This window comes from Adiantum capillus-veneris, chromosome 21 (genome assembly GCF_014529385.1).
Source record: "Adiantum capillus-veneris isolate H3 chromosome 21, ASM1452938v2, whole genome shotgun sequence".
In the NCBI taxonomy this organism is placed as follows: domain Eukaryota; kingdom Viridiplantae; phylum Streptophyta; class Polypodiopsida; order Polypodiales; family Pteridaceae; genus Adiantum; species Adiantum capillus-veneris.
Window position 1 is genome coordinate 22,868,704 of NC_140951.1, and position 19,710 is coordinate 22,888,413.

Genomic DNA, 19,710 nt, shown 5'->3' on the forward strand with positions numbered 1-19,710 from the left:
CATTGCCTCATGACTAAGTGACACGGAGCATTTAGGGGGGGGGGGGGGGTGAGGGGATCAATGGATGGGAAGTCCACACGCAGCCGTCGAGGCGATCTGCACCGTAGATCTCTTGTTAAAACTAAACCCGGCCAAGAACTAAACCTGGACATAGGGCCCGTCCGGGTTTTGTCTAGGTCAGTCCAGGTTGAGTGTTTATTAACACCATGTAAAATGGCATTCCTGTCACATGCATGCGGACGGGTGACGTGGTTAGCTGATGTAACATTTAATGGCCTGGTAACTTGTGTGTAGCGGAAAATAGCATGAACATAGTGAGCATTTCATTAGAATAGATTCCTAATGAGAATAACAAGAGTGCTTGGGTGGAGAGAGCAACAAAAAGCATAACACCTAGTTAGATAGCATGAACAATACTTGAAAAGAGAGAGAAATTAAGCTATTGACAACAATTGAGGACCGCATTTACATGGAGCCGATCCCCCCCTCCAAAAGGCTTTGTATTATAGTTTCTCCCATCAAGAGAGACATTTTACAATACAATTCTTTGTGTTCCTTCAATATAGCTAGTGCAATGAAGACGGAAGCTTCAAGTACTAGGCAAAACACTTATCAAACACAACATCAATTCCCTCACGGTCTCAAACGACCCTAGACCTCACACACCTTCGAAGATGGTGAGAGCTAGCGGGGTATGAGAGTAGATTGAGAGGAAGAAGGAGTAATCTTACGAGAAAGATGTACATCTCCTCACATAATCATTCATATTAGCAAAGCTTAGCTTAGTAATTAGCATGGTAGAGGAGATGAGCATGCATTGAAGCTTGACTCTTGTTTGGATTTGCATCACAAAGCCAAGAGTTGTTGGTGTAGGCCTCCCTTTTCACAAGCTTGGAGTAGGTGATAAGCTTTCCATTAAAGCTTGAGAAGGAGAGAGAGAGAGTCTTCTTACTCCACACATGGACTAGTGTGAGTGTGTATGCAATAATGCCCTGAGAAAATCAGCCCCCTCTCTCTCTTGGTCGACCCCTCTTGCTATTTGCTCATGTTGCAACCCTATTGGACCTCCCCAGGCCTAACCTATGGAATTTCAAGAGCATAAGTGATAGTCTTCTGACATGTGTCCCCCTTTCCCCTTTTGTGAGAGCTTTATGTAATTAATTAATGCAACTAAACTCTCATTGGACCCCTTTGTCTCCTGGCCAATAGGAATCAGGCAAGCCATTCGACTGATGAATGCTCATTGGACCCCTTGGGAGACTGTCCAATAGTCTTCTAGAGAGCTTAATTCTTTTTGGTCCTTTTATTATGTGTTTTTAAATTAATTAAACTAGATTTACTCTTGCCTAATTCTCATTGGTCCACCTCCAAGGCCATCCAATAGGATTTGAGTACACTTTGTGGGCATCTGGGCTAGGGAGCTGACATGTGTCCCTCATTCCCTTTGTGTAAAGGTAGCTTTTGTGTGTGTGTGTGTGTGTGTGTGTGTGTGTGTGAGTTTCTCTCTCATCCCCTACTTCTTGGGCTCGCCCCCTCCTATGTTGGACTTGAGAAGACTTTTTGGGACACACACACAAAGCATCCAATTTCCCTAGAGTTTGACCTTTGGACACAACCTTTGAATTTTGAAACCTTAGCATTTTGGAAGTCTTAATGGGCTGAACCTTAGGGTCTTTTAAGCCCATTGTTGCACATTGCTCTTTTGCGGATGCCCCCCCCCTTTGGATCCCTATTTTCCCTCCTTTGGATCCCTACTATGGCCGGTCTGCCAGCTTAACCAATATTCTAGCTTTTTCTCCACTGGCACTTTCCCATATTAAATGATCAGTTTAACATGAGAACATCATTTAGGAGAATTAGATATTAGTTATTATGCCAGCTCAAGCCTCAAAAGGCATTGGGACATGAGGTAGTGGATTCCAATCTAACTCCCAAACGGCGCCCCCATTTTTTGGATAAGCATGTCCACCTCGAGATGCCCGCCAAACTTCCCTCGCCGTCGATCCCCTTACCCGCCCCCACGTCCAATCTTGTGTCACTTAATGTCGTGGCATGCATTGAGTCCTCTCTCTCTTTCTCTCCAACCCCTTTATTGCACTCCAGACCCAATCGTTTGAAATAACCAATGAAAAGTCACAACGGCCTACATAAGATGTCGCCTACATAAGTACTGCATTTTGTGCTTCGGATACGTCTAATAGCCTATGGTGATGTGTCTTCTTTTCTGAAGGGCAACGGTGGTGATGTTGTCTTGCAGGGCACTCCTAGCCCCTCCGCTCAGCTGCTCGTTGCTTCCTCCTCTCTCTTGCACCACCCGTTTCTGCGGGCGTCTTCTTCCCTGCTTCGTCAGCTACACCGGGGTTTCACAGTGCCGTCCTGGTCGGCCCCTTCAAGTTCGAGCTTCTAGAGTGGAGTCCCGGTCTGTTCCTTTGGCTTCTCGCGCTCCTGACTTTGAGGTACGCTTTCTTGCATGCGACAAGGCGTGTATTACGCGTTGTTTTCTGCTTATGGGAGCTTCTTTCTGTTGGTTGGGTGCTTCTTGCTTGCAGTTGCCGGAGCCTTTGACTGGAAAAACGTGGAAGCTAGATGATTTTGAAGGCCACCGAGCTCTGTTAGTAAGTCTGCTGTCTCTTTGAATCTGTTAGCAGTGTAAAAACCTTCAAATGTAGTCAAATTGCCTCTAAAATTTTCCATGTGCAAGCATTCGTTTTTTTATATTTTCCGAGCACTATATAGTTGATTGCCCATTGTGGTCAGTTGGTACATGGGTAAGGCATATGAACCATGAATTCAACTGTCTCAGATGCTTTCTTCATCCTCAGGCATGCATTGTGGAGTTATGCTGCGATGGTATGGCGAGCTATTTGTTTGCTTTTGTTCAGAGTTAGTCTGGGTACTGGCTATGTTTCTTGGGGCACAATCAGCTCGCTTCATCGCTTACTAGGGTCTCATTTTACTCTTTAAGGGAAGACATGTAATCCTGCTTTATGGCTGACATTCTTGCAATACATAGTAGATGCTCCTCCCCTCTCCTCCAACTTGGCGCTCATGCGCGATGCACCCTGCCTATGTGAGTGAATGACCCTGAAGCCTCCTTGTTTTTTCCAGAACATAGCTGGCGTGCTTTTTTTTATTAAGCTAAGTATATGTCATGTCCAAAAACTCACTACCCATCCAACTCCTCCCTTGAGACCCTTTCACATTGGCCAGCCTCCTCAGATGAGTTATCCCTGAGCTGGGCATCGGACTTCCTATCCCACGCCCAAAATATGCCACTTCCCTCGTTTTCTTGACCGCCTCGGTCAAGCCTTGATTCAAAAAAGCCCACTAGGTAGTATTGGTGCCTTGGTCAGACTCGCAGTGTTATGATTGTCTTAGTCATTTTACATTAAGGGACTTTGGAGAAGTCTCAGAAAGGCATAAAAGCATAGGTGTGATTCGCAGCTGAAAGAAGATTGTGTCAGCCAGCGTTTTCTCCAGCAGCCATCAATGTTTTCAGCCCTATGATCGCCATCTGATTTCAGCCCTTAACGTTTTCAGCATAGCCTCGTCGCGGCTGTAATCCTTACGGCATTACCACCAGCGTTTTCAGATTTCAGCCATCTTCATCTTCAGCGTTTTCAATTTTCAGCTCATTGCCGTCCCCGGTGATAGTAGATCAGCCCACAGCCTCGACGGCGCCATTGTCATCATCGCAGTACCAAGCATCTCCAGTAGTACCCATTAGTACCTCAGCAACAGCGCAGTACAAGTACCCCTCATCGTCGTCGTCGTTCGCGCACTACCCCCGCATCTAGTACCCCTTGTGTTTTGGCTTGGCGCTTGCCTTGCTCAACATAGGGATCATCAGCACCTCCGTATCCTTAGCACCCAAGTACCTTCAGTACCCAAAGTACCCCACAATACCAAGTACCAAGTACCTGCAGTACCAAGCACCAAGTACCCGCCGTACCTAGCACTTAGTGTGAGAGTGAGCGTGTGCGGAAGCGTGAGAGGAGAGAGAGAGACAGGAACACAAACACAAGGTATGGTGGAAGAGTGGGCGATCAGCCCCCCATGACTACCATGAGCAGAAGACCCAATACAACATCCAGATAGTGGAAGTGGGTACCCCCTTGGCCCCATAAATAATTGCCCAAGGGGAGGTAGGGCAATGCCTGGAAAATCCCCCACGATCCAACAAGGAAAGAAATATATATGAGGGGGTCTGGACAAGGTGGGCGGCCGGACAATGCAGCCTATATGGATATGCGAACGGTGACCAGCCCGGAGGCACACTAGCCGTACATGTATGCCCTAGACCTGTGTGTGAAGCAGTAGAGTGGTGTAAATCTAACACCCCCTCTTAGCACCGGATGCTGAACAAACCGTAAGAAGCCGAAGATGTGAGGCAAATGATGAAGGGTCTGCTGTAATGTCCACTGAAAGACAAGACTCCGGCGAACTCCACGAGTGTAGCAGCAGTCTGGGGTGTCCCAACCGCAAAGAGACCTCCATGGTAAAGTGCCGTCACGAGCAATGTAGCAAACTGCTGTACTCTGCCAATACAGGGTGAAAATACTGCGTGAAGGTCTCGAACTGAGTGTAAAAACAACCCCTTGTCGGGAAAGGAGTGCCAATAGATCTGCAAGTGTTTTGTCGAATAGGATCTGTGGTTTGTAGTCAAACTGTCCGGAGAAAATGGGAAAGCCCATGAATCGTCATGAGAATGTTCGAAAGCCTGTCAATGCATGAACTTGTAACCCAATGTGGCTAGGTGGCTAAGCTGTGTAAGACTCCAGGAAGGCTAGATATAGCAATCTGCATCGTAAACATCCTTCGAAACAAGGAAAGCTAGACTAAGCAATCTGCACTTTAGAAGCTACCGTAGGCTGTAGCAGTCACCGATAGATCGCACGGACCACCACCGGATGGTGTCTTGTCAGTAGGTAGGTTAATCCAAGATGAGGGGAAAGCCAGACTCAACAGTCTGTGCTGTGAACGGCCTCGGTGTGGTCATACCAAGCTATCTGCACCGTAATCATCTTGTATGAAGAAGAGAAGCCACACTGAGCAGTCTGCGCTGTGAAGATCCTTTGAGAAGAGGAAAGGCCAGACCAATTTGTCTACGCCGTTTTACCTGTATCTCTTGCCTCCAATCCTCCGGTGTCAACTAAAACACTGAGCAGTCACCGATAGATCGCACGGACCACCACCGGACGGTGTCTTGTTATTAGGTAGGGTTATCCAAGATTAAGGGAGAAGCCACACTGAGCAGTCACCGAGAGATCGCATGCACCACCACCGGATGGTGTCCTGTCAGTAGGTAGGGTAATCCAAGATGAGGGGAAAGCCAGACTCAACAGTCTGCGCTATGAAGGGCCTCGGTGTGGTCAGACCAAGCTGTCTGCACCGTAATCATCTTGAATGAAGAAGAGAAGCCACACTGAGCAGTTTGCGCTGTGAAGATCCTCTGAGAAGAGGAAAGGCCAGACCAATCTGTCTACACCGTTTTACCTGTATCTCCTACCTCCAATCCTTTGGTGTCAACCAAAACAGAATTGCACCAACAACGCCACCAAACCGCAACTCGGTGTGGCCGTCAATGTGAATGAGCTGGGAGTGGCCTACTGTCCAGTGCACAAACCTATTTTCCCTATTTTAATCATTTTTCACTTATTATTAATAAGTGACTGTGTTGGGAAACTGGGTAGGGCAATTTGACTTAGGTAATATATAAGAAAAGCTAGCGCGCTAACACTTTCTTGCAGAAGAGGCCGCAGAGACCACAATTTTGACAGTGCACCTTCTCAATAAGACGCCTCGGCGGAACACCTAACGTTTTCAGCCATCAAGAACAGCTTGGCGTTTTCATCAACTGCAGATCATATAAGAAAAGCTAGCGCTAGCACTTTTTGGCAGAAGAGGCCGCAGAGACCACAAGTTTGACAGTGCACCTCCTCAGCAAGACCCCCCGGCGGAACGCCTAGCGTTTTCAGCCATCAAGAACAGCTTGGCGTTTTCATCAACTGCAGATCAGCCCCAATGTTTTGCAAGTTGTAGCTGTAAGGTGCAACGGAATGAATGTTTGACCTTTGCTCAAGATGAGTGCTCCGAACTGTGCTCAAGGTTCCTTTTGTTCTTATGGAAGGGAGAGCCTTTTGTTCTTAATGAGAGAGTGCAATGAACACAAACAAAGTGAATGGACACTGTGCGTGAAAGTGCATGAGACTGAGAGATAGAGAGAGAAGAGAATACGACACCAGAGACGACGTAAAACCCTCCTCCGAAGGCCCCACTCTCGTTGGCGAGAGTGGTCTACTATTGATTGCACAAACTGGTACAAATGGATGTATGAGATCTGATGCAAGTCTAGGGCTATGTCGATGTCGACGATGGGGATGACGAGACCGACTCTAAGGCTGAAAACTGATGCACTTTCTCTGCTGTCCAAAAACGCCATTGGGCTGAAATCTGTTGTCCCAAAAACGCAGGTTTTAGGCTCTTCCGAAACGCTGGTCTTAGGCTGAAAATGGCTGTACAAAACGCTGATTTAGGGCTGACTATGCAGGCTGAAAAACGCTAGCATGCTGGATCTGTGGCGATGATGGTTGACTGCTGAGAACGCTAGATGGCTGGATTTGTGGCTGATGCTGAAAATGCTAGATGGCTGGATCTTATGGCGATGCTACTGTGGGCTGAAAACGCCAGGGTGCTGGATCTCCATGGCGAGGATGACTTTGATGAAAACGCTAGGGGTTCTGGAGTCTTGCTTGAAGGAAATCTCCATCAAGGGGGAGAATGTCCTGCTTGAGAGAGAGGGGGGGAACCTACTGCCTGTGGCCTGTGTTCTCCTTGCTCTTCTGCCAATTAGTGCTAGCCTAGGTCTGCTTATATATTATCGTACCCAATTTGCCCTACTCAGTTCCCAACAAAAGCCACTTAAAATAATAAGTGAAAAATGTCAAAAATAGGGAAAATAGGTTTAATGCATTGGAAAATGCCCCTTAAGGATTCTGATGGGAATGCTTACGATCATGCTATGTGCAACCAGAGTGTCACGTAACACATCCAACCCTATGTGTCCGTGGACAAGCTACAGCATGATCAGGGTTCAGTCAGTCCAGTCAGTTTAGATTAGAAGTGATTTGGCACTTTTGTGAGTCTATTCGTAGACCGTGCATGCTCAGTCACTTAGCATAGATGCATATCCTCTAGTTGCACACAGCATGATCATCAGTATTCCCTTCAGAATCCATCAGATTCAACCAGGGGAAATTTTCAGTGCATTTAGCCTATTTTGAAATTTTTCCTATTTTTGGTTATTTTCACTTATTATTTTTAAGCGACTTTCCAACAAAAGTAGGTAGGGCAATTTTGCTAAGTTTGTATATAAGCAAACCCAAGTTAGCACTAAATGGCAGAAGAGACAGCAGGAGCACATGCTCAACAGGCACCTTCTCAGCAGAACCCCCAGCAGATCCTTGGCGTTTTGGTTCCTCCATCCTCGCCATAGACACATCAGCCCCAGCGTTTTCTCAGTTGCATCATCGCCATCACCACCAGCTTGTGTAGCATTTTTGCATTCCCATCAGCACCAGATCCCTGGCGTTTTCAGCAATGATCGCCAGCAACATACTCAGCAAGTCCAGCGTTTTCTACTAACGCTAGCAGAGCATCAACGTTTTTGGTTCCAGTAGTGACCCTCCAAGATCTGGCGTTTTCAGCATTGCCTGGATCGTCATCCTCACCAGCAATACCTAGCGACTGCAGATCCCTCTCATCGCCATCAAATCCCAATGTTTGCTAGCGTTTTCCGACTTCAGCCATTAGCGTTTTTGGAGTTCCTCAGCAACCCCAGATCAGCACTAGCGTTTTTGCTAGCATCAGCAAGCATCAGTGTTTTTGGTCTTTTAGCCTCAGCGAGAAACACAGCATTTTCAGCCTATAGCAGAGCAACAGATTAATCCCCATCGGTTGCAGCAGTTCCCCCATTTTCAGCCCATGAAAACGCAGCCAAAACAGTCATTTTCAGCCACCGAAAGTCTCGAAATTTAGCAGTTAGAAGACCACAGATTTCAGCCATCAAGTCGTCGTCGTCATCACCGTCGTCGTGATCGGCATAGTTCAAGTTGCATCAGTCCATTGCATACGTATTGTACCACTTTGTGCAATCAAAAAGTAGACCACTCTCGCCGACGAGAGTGGGGCCTTCGGAGGAGGGTTTTACGTCTCTGGTGTCGTATCTCTCTTCTCTCTCTATCTCTCAGTCTCATACACTTGCACGCACATGGCCATTCACTTTGTTCGTGATCATAGCACTTCCCATTAAGAACGGAGGGCTCTCCCTTCCATAAGAACTAAAAGGAACCTTGAGCACAATTCGGAGCACTCATCTTGAGCAAAGCGCAAACAATCATTCCGTTGCACCTAACATTGGTATCAGAGCTTTGGTAGTGTTCTGTATCACTCAAGGAAAGAACCACAAGAACCACAATAATTTTTTTTGCTTGTTGAGGTCGCACAAACCCAAGTTCTCTTGGACGTGTCGATTCCTAATCGTGTTTTGTTGAAGAGTGATAGGAATCCCAAGAAAGAAGGGCTTGTCTAGCCTCCCCTTGTGTCTCTATTCACTCATTGAGAGCGTACCGTGCACTTAGCGACCGGCCAATCGATGTGAGGTGGGAAAAAGCAACCTTGGTGTGAGCACAAGGCCGCCAAGGGGTGCGCCTGCGGAAAAGAGTAGAACTCGGGTGAAGAGAAGATCTTTCTCCAACGCGATTTGCAAGCGAAAGAAAACCTCAAGAACCTCAAGAACCTCAAGATCCTCAAGAACCCAAGGACCCAAGAACCAAGACCCTCAAGAACCCAAGTTCCTCATGAACTTAAGAACCAAAGATAATAGTGCATGATCATCACTTGAAGCGGAATGGATACTTCGCTTGGAGGTGATGAGCATGAGAGAGGCGAAGAAGAATTGTCCCCACCAAGAGGTTTTTTTGATCCTTCCCCATCTACGACACCGATTGCACTAACTCCTATGGAGGAGTTGAAGCAGTTGTCTATGGAAAGGAAGTTAGAACGCGAAGAAAGAGAAGCAGACAGAAAGGCCTACGAAGAAGAAATGGAAGCCATAGATCGTGAATACAAAGAAGGAATGGCCGCAATAGAGCGTAAGTACGACTTGGAAGCCAAAGCACTACAAGAACAGAGCGACCGACAAATCAAAGAGTTATGGCGACTCTATTCTCAAGTTCAGGCACAGATGCAAGAGATATGGCGAAAGAAGACTCTCTCAGTCTCTTCTTCTCCAAAGCATGATACACAGGATTTGCATGATTGTGTGAAGCATGATGATGATTTGATTGATAATGATTTGCATGATGATTTGGATGCCAATGATTTGCATAATGATTTGGATGACAATGACAAGCATGATGATTTGCATGATCAAGATGTGATTTCTCACAAGCATGATGAATTGCATGAAGATGTGATTGTTCACCAGGATGAGGTGTTAGTGGATGCTTTTTCTAGCGAAGCTAACCTCGTTGTAGATTCGATCAATCACGAAGAATCGATCTTGGCTCTCGAGTCGAGGTCCAAAGAACCTCCACAGGACGATTCGATCATTCAAGAAGAAGCGATCTTGGCTCTCGAGCCTAGGTCCAAAGAACCATCACAGGAAGTATTATGTGTTCGCATGATTGATACGCAGGCATTGTTCGAATGTTTCATTCGTGATCGTTTCTTGTATTTTAGTTAGCATCGTTATGTGATCCCTTTTCCTAGGCATGACATATTGTATGTTGAGCACGTTTCTCTCATGAATGAGCACGAATGTATGCGGATTTTTCATGAAAAACTGAAAAGTATGTATGTAAGGAAGTCACAGTCCATGTCTCTTCCTTGGCATGACACAGTTTCCGAACGAGCACATGACAGTATGAGCACCAAGCATGGGCATTTCCGTTGTGAATTTCCACACTTGATTGCTTTAGATCATAAGAGAAAGATTCGATCTCATTGTTTGCGTGTGTGTGGTGAACCGTTTGGCACTCCGTCTATTTGTTCATCTACATTGCATGCACAGTCTTTGAGGAAGACAAGATTTTTTCCATTCACTCTACATGGAATAGGTATGTTCATGTTTTTGTGTTGGATTTGGTTTCAGGAATTTTCAGCCATGGAGATTCTTGAAGAAGGAAGCATGACTCTAGACGAAGTTGAAGCATCGAAGGAGCCACAGAAGACTTTGTGTCGCTTTCGGCGCGGCCCAAAGACGCAAGCGTTGCAGACCTTTATGAAGTTCAAGTACCGCACGACCCACACATCACAGTGGGCCGGCAAAGAGTCCCTTCCAGGATTCCGGATGCTAGTGGCGATCTCCCTCGACGCCATACAGTTCGGTACCAGTACCTCACTTTGAAAAGGAGGGGATGTCACGTGACACATCCAACCCTGTGTCCGTGAACAAGCTACAGTATGATCAGGGTTCAGTCAATCGAGTCAGTCTAGATTAGAAGTGATCTGACACTTTTGTGAGTCTATTCGTAGACCGTGCATGCCCAGTCACTTAGTGTAGATGCATATCCTCTGGTTGCACACAGCATGATCATCAGTATTCCCTTCAGTATCCATCAGATTCAGTCAGGGAATTTTCCAGTGCATTTAGCCTATTTTTCCTATTTTTGGTTATTTTCACTTATTATTTTTAAGTGACTTTCCAACAAAAGTAGGTAGGGCAATTTTACTAAGTTTGTATATAAGCAAACCCAAGTTAGCACTAAATGGCAGAAGAGGCAAAAGGAGCATATGCTCAACAGGCACCTTCTCAGCAGAACCCCCAGCAGATCCTTGACGTTTTGGTTCCTCCATCCTCGCCATAGACACATCAGCCCCAGCGTTTTCTCAGTTGCATCATCGCCATCACCACCAGCTTGTGTAGCGTTTTTGCATTCCCTCGTCAACACCAGACCCCTGGCGTTTTCAGCAATGATCGCCAGCAACATACTCAACAAGTCCAGCGTTTTTTGCTAACGCTAGCAGAGCATGAGCGTTTTTGGTTCCAGCAGCGACCCTCCAAGATCTGGCGTTTTCAGCATTGCCTGGATCGTCATCCTCACGAGCAATACCTAGCGACTACAGATCCCTCTCATCACCATCAAATCCCAGTGTTTGGTAGCGTTCCGACTTCAGACATTAGCGTTTTTGGAGTTCCATCAGCAACCCCAGATCAGCACTAGCGTTTTTGCTAGCATCAGCATTTTTGCTCTCTATCTCTCAATCTCCACGGCTGAAAATTCCTGAAACCACTTCCAACACAAAAACATGAACATACCCAATCCATGTAAAGTGAGTGGAAAAAATCTTATCTTCCTAAAAGACTGTGCATGCAATGTAGATGAACAAATAGACGGAGTGCCAAACTGTTCACCACGCACACGCAAACAATGAGATCGACTCTTGTCTTGCTGATCTAAATCAATCAACTGTGGCAATTCACAACAAAAATGTCACGTGATACATCCAACCTTGTGTGTTTGTGGACAAGCTACAGCACGACAAGGGTTCTCAGTCAGTCTAGTCAGTCTAGATTAGCAAGTGTTCTGGCACTTTTGTGAGTCTATTCGTAGACTGTGCATGCCCAGTCACTTAGTGTAGATGCATATCCTCTGGTTGCACACAACATGACCATAAGCATTTTCATCAGAATCCATCAGAATCCTTCATGGGAATTTTCCAGTGCATTTAGCCTATTTTACCTATTTTTGACATTTTTTCACTTATTATTTTTAAGTGACTTGTTGGAAAGTAGGTAGGGCAAATTGAGTAAGTTTGTACATAAGCAAATTAGAGTTAGCACTTTCTCGCAGAAGAGGCAGCAGGAGCACTCGCTCAACAGGCAACTTCTCAGCAGAGCCCCAAGCCCTAGCGTTTTTGCTCCACAGCAACAACCTAGCGTTTTTGGACCAGATCAGCCAACGATTTGAACTTGCAGATTCCGGCGACAGCAGAATATCAGATCAGCCTAGCGTTTTGCATTTGCAGAACAAATGGCAACAGATTTGCAGATTTTCAGCCCTAGCGTTTTTGCATCTGCATCTTAACCCAGCGTTTTGCAGATTCACCGCGACGGAACATCAAGAAATCTCAGCGTTTTCAGTTTTCAGCCCTTAGGCACCGCAGATCAAGTCCCGAACCTCGCAGATCTCACCTTCTCGCAGCAGTTCCTCTGCGCACGGTCAGTTTCCGCAAGGTTTACAGTTTCAGCCCGGAAAATGCAGATTTCAGCACCTGCGTTTCAGCGCGTCGTCGTGTCATCGTCGTCATCGACATAGAGTCAGAATTTAGTAGATACAAGATTTGCAGATTTCAGCCCTTAGCATTTTCAGATTTCAGCCCGTCTCGTCGTCGTCCTCATTGTCGTCGACATCGTCGGCAAGTCCAAGCATTGTAGAGATTTGTGCAATCATAAGTAGATTGCTCTCGCCATAGAGAGTGGGGCCTTCGGAGGAGGGTTTTACGTCTCTGGTGTTGTATTCTCTTCTCTCTCTATCTCAGTCTCATGCATTTCCATTCACAGTGTCCATTCACTTTGTTTGTGTCCATTGCACTCTCTCACTAAAAGAACGGAAGGCTCTTCCTTCTATAAGAACAAAAGGAACCTTGAGCACAGTTCGGAGCACTCATCTTGAGTAAAGTTCAAACATTCATTCTGTTGCACCTAACATTGGAATCAGAGCTTTGGCAGTGTTTTGTATCACTCAAGGAAAGAACCACAAGAATCACAAGAATTTTTTTGCTGTTGAGGTCGCACGAACGCAAGTTCGCTCGGGCGAGTCAATTCCTAATCGTGTTTTTGAAGAGTGAAAGGAAACCCAGGAAATAAGGGCTTGTCCAGCCTCCCCTTGTGCCTCTTTCACTCATTGAGAGCGGACCGTGCACTTAGCTGCCGGCCAATCGACGTGAGGTGGGAAAAAGCAACCTTGGTGTGAGCTCAAGGCCGCCAAGGGGTGCGCCCGCGGAAAAGAGTAGAACTCGGGTGAAGAGAAGATCCTTCTCAAACATATATTACAAGCGAAAGAAAACCCTTAAGAACCTCAAGCACCCAAGAACTCAAGACCCCCAAGAATCCAAGTTCCTCGTGAACTTAAGAACCCAAGACCACAAGAACCTACAAGAACCCACGACTTCAGAATGGTCATCACTCGAAGCGGAATGGATACTTCGCTAGGAAGTGATGAGCATGAGAGAGGCGAAGAAGAGGTTTTTCCGACCCTCCCCCTTCCCCATCTACGCCAAGGATTGCACTAACTCGTATGGAGGAGTTGACGCAGTTGTTTATGGACAACAAGTTCGAACGCGAAGCACAAAAAGCAGAAAGAGAAGCAGACAGAAAGGCCTATGAAGAAGAATTGACAGACATAGATCATGAATACGAAGAAAGCATGGCAGCCATAGAGCGTAAGTACGACTTGGAAGACAAAGAAAGACAAGCCAAATTGAGTCGCGAGAACAAAGAAAGTCAAGCCAAATTTGATCGCGAGAACAAGCAAGACAAGCAGAATTTGATCGCGAGAACAAAGCCATAAAAGAAAAGAGCGCCCAACACATGAAAGAATTTTTGTGACTCTTTTCTACGGTACAGGCGCAGTTTGCACAGAATCAGGAATAGGAGACTCTCTCCGTCTCTGCTCCAAACCATGATACACAGGATTTGAATGATAATGAGAAGCATGATGAATTGAATGATAACGATGAGCATGATGATTTTGAATGACAATGATTTGCATGATGATTTGGTTGACAATGACAAGCATGATGATTTGCATGATCAAGATGTGATTTCTCACAAGCATGATGAGTTGCATGAAGAAGATGTGATTGTTCACAAGAAGGATGATGTGCTAGTTGATACTTTCTCTAGTGAAGCTAACCTCATTGCAGAGACGATCAATCACGAAGACCCGATCTTGGCTCTTGAGCCTAGGTCCAAAGAACCCCCTTAGGAAGAACCGATCTTGGCTCTCGAGCCTCGGTCCAAAGAACCCTCACAGGAAGTATTATGTGTTTGCATGATTTGTCAGCACGCATTGTACGAGTGTTTCATTCGTGATCGTTTCCTGTATTTTTGTTAGCATCTTTATGTGATCCCTTTTCCTAGGCATGACATATTGTACGTTGAGCACATTTCACTCATGAATGAGCACGAATGTACGCGGATTGTTCATGAAAAGCTGAAAAGTATGCATTCAAGGACGTCACATTCTATGTCTCTTCTTTGGCATGACACATTTGTAGAAAGAGCACATGAAAGTATGAGCACCAAGCATGGGCATTTCCGTTGTGAATTGCCACAGTTGATTGCTTTAGATCAAAAGGGAAAGATTCGATCTCATTGTTTGCGTGTGCGTGGTGAACGGTTTGGCACTCCGTCTCTTTGTTCATCTACATTGCATGCACAGTCTATTAGGACGACAAGATTTTTTCCACTCACTTTACATGGAATAGGTATGTTCATGGTTTTGTGTTGGAAATGGTTTCAGGAATTTTCAGCCATGGAGATTCTTGAAGAAGAAAGAAGCAGGACTCTAGACGAAGTTGAAGCATCGAAGGAGCCACAGAAGACTTTGTGTCGCTTTCGGCGCGGCCCAAAGAAGCAAGCGTTGCAGACCTTTATGAAGTTCAAGTATCGCACGATCCACACATCAGAGTGGGCCGGCGACGAGTCCCTTCCAGGATTCCGGATGCTATTGGCGATCTCCCTCGACGCCATATAGTTCGGTACCAGTACCTCACTTTGAAAAGGAGGGGATGTCACGTGACACATCCAACCCTGTGTGTCCGTGGACAAGCTACGGCACGACAAGGGTGCAGTCAATCCAGTCAATCTAGATTAGCAAGTGTTCTTGCACTTTTGTGAGTCTAGTTGTAGACCGTGCATGCCCAGTCACTTAGTGTAGATGCATATCCTTTGGTTGCACACAGCATGATCATAAGCATTCCCATCAAAATCCATCAGAATCCTTCAACGGAATTTTCCAGTGCTTTAGCCTATTTTACCTATTTTTGATATTTTTCATTTATTATTTTTAAGTGACTTTTGTTGGAAAGGAGGTAGGGCAAATTGAGTAAGTTTCTACATAAGCAAACTAGAGTTAGCACTTTCTGGCAGAAGAGGCAGCATGAGCACTCGCTCAACAGGCAACTTCTTAGTAGAACCCCAAGCCCTAGCGTTTTTGCTCCACAGCAACAACCTAGCGTTTTTGGACTAGATCAGCCAGCGATTTGAACTTGCTGATTCCGGCGACAGCAGAACATCAGATCAGCCTAGCGTTTTGCATTTGCAGAACAACCGGCAATAGATTTGCAGATTTTCAGCCCTAGCGTTTTTGCATCTGCATCTTAACCGAGTGTTTTGCAGATTCACCGCGACGGAACATCAAGAAACCTCAGCGTTTTCAGTTTTCAGCCCTTAGGCAGAGCAGATCAAGCCCGAACCTCGCAGATCTCACCTTCCCGCAGCAGTTCCTCGCCGCACGGTCAGTTTCCGCAAGGTTTACAATTTCAGCTCGGAAAACGTAGATTTCAGCATCTGCGTTTTCAGCGCGTCGTCGTTGCATCGTCGTTATTGACATAGAGTCAGAATTCAGCAGATACAAGATTTGCAGATTTCAGCCCTTAGCATTTTCAGATTTTAGCCCGTCTCGTCATCGTCCTCATCGTCGTCGGCAAGTCCAAGCATTGTAGAGATTTGTGCAATCATAAGTAGACCGCTCTCGCCATAGAGAGTGGGGCCTTCGGAGGAGGGTTTTACGTCTCTGGTGTCGTATTCTCTTCTCTCTCTATCTCTCAGTCTCATGCATTTCCATTCACAATGTCCATTCACTTTGTTTGTGTCCATTGTACTCTCTTACTAAAAGAACGGAAGGCTCTCCCTTCCATAAGAACAAAAGGAACCTTGAGCACAGTTCGGGGCACTCATCTTGAGCAAAGTTTAAACATTCATTCCGCTGCACCTAACAGGAAATGCCCATGCTTTGTGCTCATACTTTCACGTGTTCTTTCTACAACTGTGTTTGCTAAGGAAGAGACATGGAATGTGACTTTCTTACATATATACTTTTTAGCTTTTCATGAAAAATCCGCATACAGTTGTGCTCATTCATGAGTGAAACGTGCTCAACGTACAATATGTCATGCCTAGGAAAAGGGATAACATAAAGACGTTGACGAAAATACAGGAAACGATCACGAATGAAACACTTGAACAATGCGTGCTGACGAATCATTCGAACACGTAGTACTTCCTGTAAGGGTTCTTTGGACCGAGGCTCGAGAGCCAAGATCGGTTCTTCGTGTTTGATCGAATCTACAATGATGTTAGCTTCACTGGAAAAAGAACCCACTAACAGATCATCCTTGTGAACAATCACATCATCTTCATGCAAATCATCATGCTTGTGAGAAATCACATCTTGATCATGCAAATCATTATGCTTGTCAGCGTTACCCAAATCATCATGCTCATCATGATCATTCAAATCATCATGCTTATCGTCATGCAAATCGTGTGTGTCATGCCTTGGAGAAGAAGAGACTGATAGAGTCTCCTACTCCTGAATCCGTTCAATCTTACCTGCACATTAGCAATGAGAGAGGAAAAATGAACAACTTGCCCTCCACGAATGACAATGGGAGAGTCACTTTTGGCATTGAAAGTGCACGTATTTTCCGCCCAATCAGTGAGAGGGTTATGCTCACGAGACCATCGAATGTCCAAAATCATCACATCCTGAGAGAGGAGAGACAAAAAAATTTCTATGGAAAGCAGCTTGTTGAACTGTAAACATCACATCAAGGCACTCCTTCGTGATGAGAGAATCCATACCGGGAGCGAAGCCAGAGACCTCGAGAGGAGATTTCTGACTAACCTCTAGGCGGGCATCATGCATACTGCCTGGGTCAAACAATATGACAAAACGCTGCCTCGTCATATGACCATAAAATTTAATGAGAGACTCATCAATGGGAGGGTGAGGAGAGACTTGGGACACACTCGTGTTGTCATTGATTGCATTGACAGAGGAAGTGGGTTCTGTGGGTTCTTTCGATTCAAGCTTAGGACATGTTCTTTTTATGTGACCCTTAATGTGACAATGAAAACAACGACCTTTCCTAGAATAAGTGCTTTGCTCTTCGGACGTGATGTATTCTCCTAAAATTTCTTGTGCTACCTTTTCATATGGAGTGAGCTTAGGTTTAGCAATTGTGTTAGCCTTACCCTTAGGTTCATTTTGAGAGTTCTTTTCTGAAAGACTATTGGAGGGCTGGTTAGAAGAGTTACCAGCCTTCCAATAGTCTTTTTTGAAAGACTATTGGAAGGCTGGTTAGAAGAGTTACCGTTCTTACCATTCGGTAAGTTCTTACCGTTCTGAGGGTTCTGAGAAGTCTGAGAGGTACTTGTGGAAGTCTTGTTCTCCTTAGGCTTTCCCTTGTTGTGCTTCATCTCCTGTGCGAGAGAAATCCCTATTGGCTTGTTGAGATCGATTGGATCGAAGACTTCTACATCAAACTTGATATATTCGTCTAACCCAAAAAGGAAAGACTCTTTGCGCTCATCATCCAATTTGTGTAATTGAGTGCCGAGCTGCAAAACACGGTTAGAAAAGACATGACTGGCATACCATGTTGCTTGAGATTGCGCCAATCTTCTCTCAATCGTGCTAGGTACTGAGGAGGCATAAACCGTGCCTTGAGCTTGTCTTGGAAGTCGGCCCAATTGAAGGAAAGGGGTGTGTCTCTGTCGGCTTCCTCGAGGTGCGCGGCTAACTGTGCCTCTTGCCATGCGTGGTACTAATTGATGGCATCACCGGCAAGGTACATAGCTGCCGTCAAAACCTTGCTATTTCCTGTCTTGTTAGTTGTCGCAAAATAAGCATTAAATTGATGCAACCAAGAATGAATAACACTAGCGTCCATCTTACCATCATACTTACTGAACGTCAACTTCTCGGTGACGGGGTTGTTGGAGTCCTGATCTCGGCTTGTGCCACTTGATGAACCACCAACATCTTTGGCCATTTCGGGTTTCGAGGTGAGGACATGTAGTACCAAGTCGTTCATGCCTTGTTCTCTCTGGGCCTCACACTCTAACTCCAAAGTAGCCTTTCTTTCTTCGGCCGCTTCGCTTCTTGCGTTGGCCGCCAAGCGCGCTTGCACAGCTCACACTCAATAGTAGCCTTTCTTTCTTCGGCCGCCAAGCGAGCTTGCTCCAAGTTGGCCTTTCTTGCCGCTTTTTTTTCTTTCCGTTACTCGGCCGCCAAGCGATCGCGATCCTGTTTGTCTTGGCGGTCACGATCCACGGCAATGCGAGTCGCATCATGTCCATCATCGACTTAACCAAAGCTTCCATGGGGTTTGGTGCCATTCCTGGCGTAGACGGCGAAGGGGGAGGGTCAGGAAAACCTCCCTGTTGCTGAAATTCTTCTTCACTACTTTGTTGCCCATCACCCTCATGCCCGGTATCCATTCCGCTTCAGGTGAGGACCATGCACTGAAGTTGTGGGTTCTTAAGTTCACGAGGAACTTCGGTTCTTGTGGGTCTTGGGTTCTTGAGGGTCTTGAGTTCTTGGGGGTCTTGGGTTCTTGGGTTCTTGAGGGTCTTGAGTTCTTGGGGGTCTTGAGGTTCTTCTTTTGCTTGCAATCTGTGTTAGAGAAGGATCTTCTCTTCACCCGTGTTCTGTTCTTTTCTGCGGGCGCACCCCTTGGCGGCCTTGCGCTCACATTTTCCCACCTCACGTCGATTGGCCGGCCGCTAAGTGCACGGTCCGCTCTCAATGAGTGAAAAGAGGTAGAAGGGGAGGCTGGACAAGCTCTTCTTTCCTGGGATTTCTGTCGCTCTTTAAAAACACGATTAGGAATCGACACGCCCAAGCGAACTTGGGTTCGTGCGACGTCAACAAGCAAAAAAAAATTCTGTGGTTCTTGTGGTTCTTTCCTTGAGTGATACAGAATACTGCCAAAGCTCTTGTTAGGTGCAGCGGAATGAATGTTTGCGCTTTGCTCAAGATGAGTGCTTCGAACTGTGCTCAAGGTTCCTTTGGTTCTTATGGAAGGGAGAGCCTCCCGTTCTTAATGAGAGAATGCTATGATCACAAACAAAGTGAATGGACACTGTGCGTGCAAGTGTATGAGACTGAGAGATAGAGAGGGAAGAGAGTTACGACACCAGAGACGTTGTAAAACCCTCCTCCGAAGGCCCCACTCTCGTCGGCGAGAGTGGTCTACTTATGATTGCACAAACTGGTACAAACGGTATGCATGAGACTGATGCAAGTTTAGGCTATGTCGACGATGACGACGGTGATGATGAAGTCGACCTAAGGGCTGAAATCTGCAATCTTTCTACTGCTGTCCAAAAATGCTATGGGTTGAAATCTGCGACTAGTCCAAAAATGTTGATTTTGGGGCTGTTTTCTGTGGGTCTTTGTCGCTGAAAATCTGCAGGTTTAGGGCTGAAAATTGAGGTTGCTTGGAGCTGAAAACCGAGTTTCCTTCCGGGCTGAATCTACTACTTCTTAGGGCTGGATCTGTTGGTCTTTCTTTGCTTGGAATCGCCAAGGCTAAACTTGCAAAGGCTGGGATCTGCAAGCGCTAGAACATTCAAAAACGCTAGGCTGGTGTGTTTCAAAAACGCTAGCTGATGTCTTGTCAAAACGCTAGGTG

The 19,710-nt window shown here is 46.0% G+C and overlaps 1 protein-coding gene across 1 annotated transcript in view; it reads left to right on the forward strand.

The window, feature by feature from the left end:
* Positions 1–2,190: 2,190 nt before the first annotated feature.
* LOC147430651 (uncharacterized) overlaps positions 2,191–19,710 on the forward strand; it is a 34,787-nt gene continuing 17,267 nt past the window's right edge. Inside the window, exons 1-2 of the mRNA XM_086493250.1 lie at positions 2,191–2,456; positions 2,550–2,615. Coding sequence (XP_086349376.1) covers positions 2,244–2,456; positions 2,550–2,615 — 279 coding nt within the window. The 5' untranslated portion in view covers positions 2,191–2,243. The remainder of the gene's footprint in view (positions 2,457–2,549; positions 2,616–19,710) is intronic.